The 7,812-nt window shown below is 34.1% G+C and overlaps 1 protein-coding gene across 1 annotated transcript; it reads left to right on the forward strand.

Annotated features, from left to right (window-relative positions):
• The first annotated feature begins 2,072 nt into the window (after positions 1 to 2,072).
• LOC145950799 (N-carbamoylputrescine amidase-like) lies at positions 2,073 to 3,584 on the forward strand. The gene is made up of 6 exons (XM_083062574.1): positions 2,073 to 2,185; positions 2,373 to 2,528; positions 2,599 to 2,644; positions 2,740 to 2,773; positions 3,034 to 3,179; positions 3,507 to 3,584. The coding sequence occupies exons 1-6, from the start codon at positions 2,073 to 2,075 to the stop codon at positions 3,582 to 3,584; spliced, it is 573 nt and encodes a 190-aa protein (XP_082918700.1).
• Positions 3,585 to 7,812: the final 4,228 nt, after the last annotated feature.

A 7,812-nucleotide genomic window follows, 5' to 3' on the forward strand; every position in this document is an offset into this window, starting at 1 on the left:
AAATTTTGTTGAATTGGTGTATGAGTCATAAATTTTTTTTTATATGCGTGGTTTTGATATGTCATCAAGCACCATTTGAGACATATTGGGCGTCATTGAGGTCGAGAACAAAGTTTGCTCTCGAAATCTCTCGTGCCGAGCGTGGGATGACCCTTGCTAGGCATAGAAGCTTTAGGGGCTCCGTGTGACACTTTCGTCAGGCATGAGTTGACTTTTGTTGGGCATGGTCATTGTAAGGACTCTCTATGGTGTTTTAGTCGAGCGTGAGCTCCATCAGGTTAGGTGTAGTTTAGACAGACCAATGTGGTTCTCTAAAGGAACTACGCTAGGCACAGGATGTGTGTTGTTGGGCAGTGTTCTATCTACAATTTTTTGTTGTTGTTCTTATGTCTAATTCCATGACGTGATTCCTATGTTGTAATATGGACGTGGATACAAAATGATATCTCTTTATGAATATATGAACATGAATGATGAGCAATGTGATATGAGAAACTTGTGAGGTGTGAATCTATGGAGTCATGTGAATTAATACATTGAGTCTATTTGGCATACATCTTTTGCATAAAAGATTATTTTGGGGTACGATATAGAATATACCACCAAGGAAGGTCCCTTGAAGACAGCTCGTGTAACACCCTACATTTCGCAATTAGATTAATAATATATGTTATTATAAAATTTAAAGGGTTGAAGTTATAGAGCATTTTAAGGTTAATATTATATTATATATTTTTTTATTAAATTATAGGAGGATTATATTATAATAAAATATTTATTATTATTATTATTATTATTAAGTGAGGGAAAGAGATATGTATATAGAATTAAGGTTGAGTAACCACGGATGAGTTAAAGGGAGGTTAAGTTAGGATTAATATTAAAAAGAGAGACGTAACTGTTTTCTGCTCACACTCTTATTTTCCTTTTACGCTTTGAAGAACCAAAAAGGGAGGAGACATGAGAAGATCATCTCGGAGACCTATGTTCCTCACTGTTTGCTGATACAGGTAAGGGAGAGTAAGAATTATCGCTCTAAGGCATGAGGTAATTGATGGATAGTGAGGTTGGTCCCCAACCTCCATATGTTGTATGTATTGTATAAATTGTATAAAGGGGGAAATCCCAATTGTTTTCTATTTTGGCTTGTTGTTTTCCACATGATTCTATTACTCCTAAATTAACATGAATTATGATTATATATTATTAATTTCATGCATTGAGCCCTTTTTGGTATGAATTGACACTACAAAAAAAATGTTATTTAGTGGGAGTTATTTTACGGAGGTTTTAAAAACCCCCTCAAAATAACATGACTTGCAGCGTTTTGGTGGAACGCTCAAAATTATAAAAATAGTGGCGGTTTTTAATATTTTTTGAGGAGGTTTATGCCCTCCCAAATTCAGAGGCATTTTTCCCTGAAATTCTTTTACCATTTTCCCTCTTTTACTTTTCCCCCACAATTTATTTTCACCCTTTTACTGACTCCGCTCCTCCATCCACTCCGTGCACCACTTAACCGCGGGCATTGCCTTGCTCATCCGCTCCGCTCAGCTCCGGTCAACCGCGCGCTGCTTCGTTCATCCGCGCACTGCTCCGTTCATCCGCGCGTGCAGCTCATCCGTGCGTCGCTCCTCCCACATTCTCCTCCCTAGAAGACGACATTAGGGCCAATCTCCCACGTTTTCGCTCTGCTCAACCCTTTCTCTCGCCCTAGCTTGTAGTATTCCAAGTATGTTTCCTCTTCCTTTTCTGCAATTTCATCTATTAAAGAAAAAGTGTTTGACAATTATATTGTTGTCGTAGGGTTTGTGATTGGTTGAAAAGATGTTGAAAATGATTGTTTGTTTGATTGATTTTACGAGTGGTGTGTGAACTTGGTGTGTCTTCTTTGAAAAGCTTATGCCAAAGTCAAATATGTGTGCAGTGGATAAAAGGTCCAAAAGGGATTTTTATCTTTTGATGTTTGTGAAGGAAAAACAGATTCCTTATTCTATCACTGCAGGAATATAAATTTTACTAGATTTGTTAATTTTAATGGAAATCCCTGAAAGTGTGTTTGGATCATATTAATGATGTGTGATTATTTTCAGGAACTCTTTGAAGGTTATTACTTCTGTCAGGCACAAAAAGGGGATTTCATTCAAAGAGCTAAGCCATATAAGGACCATCCCACCATCCTCAGGTAAAATAATTGAAAAAGTAGCTTATGTAATCTGCTTTATAGTCACTGCTTGCATACCACTCAATGGACTGGAACCATATTATGGTGATGTAAGAGGCCAAAACAGAGAAGAATAAATATTGCCTTTGTCTTTTATGTGCATCATCCTGCAGTGAATCATATTCTTGTTTCAATGTTCATAATGTAGGATGCAGAAACTTGCAAAAGAGTTGGGTGTAGTCATACCAGTTAGCTTCTTTGAGGAGGCCAACAATGCACATTATAATTCAATAGCCATAATTGATGTTGATGGAACTGATCTTGGGATTTATAGAAAGTCCCATATTCCGGATGGACCAGGTATGCAATATTCAGGTTTTGTGTGTCATTTAGTATGTGTACATCCAATCTCATTAAACAATCTCTCCTACAAGTTACGAGGAAAAGTTCTATTTTAATCCAGGTGACACTGGATTCAAGGTGAGTGCTTAAGATATCCTAAATTGGTATTCACTGCTTTAAATGGATTTTTTGATAACTGGGGAACTTGTAACATTGAGGATTTTGCTAAACAGGTTTTCCAGACTAAATTTGCAAAAATTGGAGTTGGTAAGAACTTATAATTACTATAACTGTATGCATTCTGATCTTTACTCCTGTACTCAAACCTTTATTTAGTGTGGCTATATCAAGAAAAAGACAGAAAAATATCAAATCTATAAAAAACATTTTCTCAATTTGGACTTTAGCTTTGCTAAAGAAACCAAACACATTTTGGAAGCTGCATTTTTTCATCCTTCTTCCAGATAGGAAACTGAACTTAACAATTTTTTTTTCTTTTTCACTATTTTAATTAATTTTCATGTCAGCTATTTGTTGGGATCAGTGGTTTCCTGAGGCAGCCCGGGCAATGGTGCTTCAAGGTGCTGAAATTCTATTTTATCCTCAGGATGGAAGCATTGACTCTCGTGACCATTGGAAACGAGTAATGCAAGGACATGCTGGGGCCAATTTGGTAGGTTTTGCATACAAGTTAGTAGTTACCCATCCACATATATTAGCATTTATAATATGTCTATAAGGTTCATTTCTTGTTGTCTTATGCTGTGTAATAGTGTATATATGCCATGCTCGCATCTATTTCTATTTCCTAATCTATAACTCCTTCAACAGTAGATATTGGATAAAAAAAATCCAAGATGCATTATGCTAAAGTATGTACCAGAGAAAAATGATTTTCTTTTCATTTTTTTACAAATATCAAGGGTTTTTTAACCCCTTGTGTAAACATTAATGCCTAAACTTTCCAACAGATTTGATCAATTAATTTTGGAAAATGCAGGTACCTATTGTGGCTTCAAATAGGATAGGAAAGGAGATAATTGAGACTGAGCATGGAAAAAGTGAGATAACATTTTAAGGAGGTTAAATGCAATTTAGATTAAAAAAATAAAATATATTGTGAAATAAATAAAAAAATATCATTAAAATTGAGGAGGTCAAAAACCCCCTCTAAACAAAACGCCGCGGAATGGAAAAGGTAGCGGAGGTTCGTCAAAATCGCTGTATAATGCTAGTGGCGAACGTAACTGCGGCGTTTTTATAAAACGCCATTACTTATTTTGAGGGGGGCAAAAACCGCCGCAATATGAAAAAAAACCCCCGCAAAATGACGAATTTTTTGTAGTGTGAGTTACTTGTGGAACCCTAAAAGTATATGCAAGAATGATTATTGTGTGAGTAATTGATGGGACACATGTAATGGTATGGAATTCATGTCTTAAAGATGCATTGTATGAGTAAATTAGAGTATTTTTACCGACTAAAATGATGAATAGATGTTTTGGATTTGTTGTTCGCATATTGTGATTTTGCAGGTTTTATGTTTCTGATATGGCGTCAATGGCCACTTGCATCTTGCCAGGAACTATGGTGCTCAAGAGCAAAGTTTACTCTCTATTTTGTCTCTACTAAGCATGGGACATGCCTCACCAAGCGTTATCGAGGTCGTGAGTCTCTGTGACACTCATGTCGAGTGTGGGTTGAGGCTCACCAAGTGTAGGGGCTCTTGGGGAGTCCTTCCTGCTATCTTGTCAAGTGTGACATGGGTCATGTTGAGCGTGAGTCATTCTGATAGCTATGAGTGTCTTCTAGACGAGTTGCATTGGGTGCGAATAGACTTCTGTTGGGCGCTACTCGTGTATGAAAATGGTTCCTTTACTCAAGTTGGAGAGGTTTTGTTGAGTAAAAGAATGTTGATGAGTGTGAATTAAACATGTATGCTTGATAAACTACTTGAATGAGATACTTGACTCTTGTATGACAAATTGTGTATATGATAAAGTGTGTCTTTGATAAATAACAATTGAGAACATGACAAATCATATTTGTGGAAAGTATTTTAATAAGTGGAAAATTATTGAATGTATGTGTGTATATATATATAGTAATTTCATGGTATAAAAGAATTTGTGTGACATGCATCATATGCACCCAAACTGACAAATCGATAAATCAAGAAATTTTTTAATATGCACTACGCATATCTTGAGATTGGTACTACATGCATGCAAATCGAGAGTCTGTGTCCATTGCATTCATATTAGCATGTGACTAAATTACTTATGATTGATGCATTATTAACAAGTGATTGTGCTAATAGTGATAAATATTATGATAGTGATTGTTATTATTATGTTATTGTATAAATAATGTATGAAGTGTGTTTGACTATCTATTTCTTATTTCATGCCATGAGTTAAAGTGAGAAGTTTTCTCACTCCTCTTTGTTTCCTTGTCTTGTCTATATGTATGTTGTTGTCGGTAACACTCATCAGGATCTTGATGATGTGGGTGATGAGACTAATCTTTCTCTTGGGAGTACTCTTATAGGATATGTGACATTGGGGCTTAGATTAGGGATTCACTAATTATTTATAATTATGTTAATTTCGTTAAGTTTAATTTATGTTAACAATGTGATTCTTTCTACCTATAAGGATGTTGAGTTCTTTTGTTCTATATGAAGTATTTCAACTTATATTATTCATGAGTTATGATATGCGGGGAGAGGGTGTCATAACCACTGTTAGCACAACCATCATCATATAACAATATACAAAATTTATTTATTTATTTTTACTAATGTCCTAATATTCATTCTCAAATTAATTATCGGATAATCAAATATATATATATATATATATATATATATATATATTCTACTATCTTAAAATTAAAAACCTTACCATAATTAAAAACTAAAGATAAAGATGTGTTTTCAATAGATGTGTAATCTATAAGCACTTATTTAAGCGTTCATAGAGCTTCGACGCCTGCCTTAGATCTAGTGAGCCCCTAGGACCCAACTCACCCAAATTTTGTCAATAACAAATAAAAATGTGTTTTCAATAATATATTTTTATAATATATTTGTTAGAAATTTTATTTCTAATAATTATTGTGGGCCACATATATTATTTGTAGTATTTATATTAGTTATTTACATTTATTTGGGCTCAATAAAAGTGATCTAATTTTAGTGAGCCTTTAGACTGCCAATAGAAGAAAAAAAATTGATATGGGCCCAAATAAGTGGAAACCAAATTTAGCCCGTTAGGGGTTAATGGGAACCCTAATAGGTTTAAAATCATAAAGATGGTCATGGTCCCCAATATGCCAAATCAGAAATACACGTCTCTCTGTCGCCCCATCAGAAGAGTAACATCAAGTCCCATCAAGAAATCTAGTGATTTGGCTAAGGAAGATCATTGCACCAAAAGACTATTCCGCTGCAACCTTTTGATCAACGTCAATGGATACAGGTATGTATTATTAACATTAACTCTGTAATCTGAGACAACGGTTCTTAATATTGATTAATGGATAATTTCTATTTGGCTGAAGAAATTTTATCCTAACAAGTGGTATCAAAGCCACCGTTGTTATTAGGTTATGGGGTTCTAAAGCATATTGTTACAATTTTTTTCTCTTCAATGATAATACATGTATTTGAATGCGTTGGTCATTTTTTTTTGCTTCAATTTGGTTTAATTGATTATATGGATAAAGAGATCGATTAAAAATTGAATTTTTTATTAAAGAGAATTTTTGTGAAATTGTATAATTTTTCTGCAAATGTTATGTATTTGTATATGTAACAATTTTGCAATGATCCTGAAGACATTGTCAAATGAAGAAATTTTTTGAATTTTTTAATTTTCTCACTGGAAGTGAGGTAATTGTGCAACAATGCAATAAATGAATATTTTCTCACCAGAAGTGAGTTAATTGTGCAACAATGCAATAAAGAAATATTCTCTCACCAGAAGTGAGTTAATTGTGCGACAATGCAATAAAGAAATATTTTCTCACCAGAAGTGAGTTAATTGTGCAACAATGAAATAAAAGAATATTTTTCTCACCGGAAGTGGGAAAATAATATTATGTTTGATCCTTTGAGTACCACCAGAAGTGAGATTTTTTTTTCTTTGTTTTTTGTCAAAATCATTGTTGTTATATTAAGTGATATTTGGGAAAATTATATGATTAATATATTGAATTCCACATTATCGAATTTTTAATGGCATTCGCGTAAGAATTATTTTCTTGAAATTTGATTGATATTATGTTCAAATTTAAATTGATATTTTTTTATATATCAAATTTGAGTGCGAATGTTGGCAGATTATAGACCCTCTTTATTAATTAATTTGTCTGGTAATTTTTAATTAAATAAATTGATGTAATATATTGCCAAAGAAATCCTTATTATAGAAATTAATTTGATTAAAATTTACAATAGATGTTAGTATGAGATTATTTATGCAATTTGTGCTCATCCCAAAGGAAGACACAATTTGGACAAATAATAACATGCCTGTGATGATAAATATGTGACAATTATAAAGTTACAATCATGTGAATAATAGTCGGTCCAAAGAAAGGTTATTATTTGACAGAGTTAATTGTCAATATTTGATCGTTGCATTGAGAGTACCACTAACAAGTTGATTTGTATGTCCAAAGACAAAGAATTAATGTTGTGCTCAGTATCTTGTAATGGGTCTATTATGTAAATAATATGCATGTTTTATTTATTTTATTTTACTTTATGAGTATGTAATTAAATTAAAATTTTTTCCTGTTCTATTACAATTGTTGTTAACTTATCTGCTCAAATTAATTGTATACCTATGCTTAATGGGACATGTAGACCCCTAAAATTGTCCGGGTCGGAAATAAGACTCAAAGACTCTCGACGACCGAAGGAAAGTCAGCCGGAAGGACTCCTGGAAGACCCTAGGATGATTCTTTGTAGGTCTAGAAGTCTTAGAGTAGCTTAGAATAAGGGTGTGTGAGGATTGGAGCTCAATACGCCCTCCTAGAGGTTCAGTACGGCTGTACTGAGCCATTTGAACTACAATACGGCCATAATGAAATCAATACGGCCGTACTGAAGTTTTTGAACTTCAGTACGGCCGTACTGAATTCAGTACGCCCGTACTGTAGTTCAAAAACTCAGTACGGGCCGTATTGACTCCTTAGGCCGTACTGCGCCTCAATCCTATAAATAGGACGTCATTGGCTCATCCTTCCACACATTTGGAGCATTTCTCCACCCTCTTGCTGAGTATTCTTGGGTTTTT

This window comes from Cajanus cajan, chromosome 8, assembly GCF_000230855.2.
Source record: "Cajanus cajan strain Asha chromosome 8, NIPB_CcT2T_4, whole genome shotgun sequence".
NCBI lineage: Eukaryota > Viridiplantae > Streptophyta > Magnoliopsida > Fabales > Fabaceae > Cajanus > Cajanus cajan.

Excerpts from the sequence above, each read along its gene's own strand:
- LOC145950799 (XM_083062574.1), top strand. The coding sequence starts at position 2,073 with ATGATGTGTGATTATTTTCAGGAACTCTTTGAAGGTTATTACTTCTGT. Across the intron at positions 2,186-2,372 it reads GACCATCCCACCATCCTCAG|GATGCAGAAACTTGCAAAAG; the intron begins GTAAAATAATTG and ends TTCATAATGTAG. Across the intron at positions 3,180-3,506 it reads GACATGCTGGGGCCAATTTG|GTACCTATTGTGGCTTCAAA; the intron begins GTAGGTTTTGCA and ends TGGAAAATGCAG.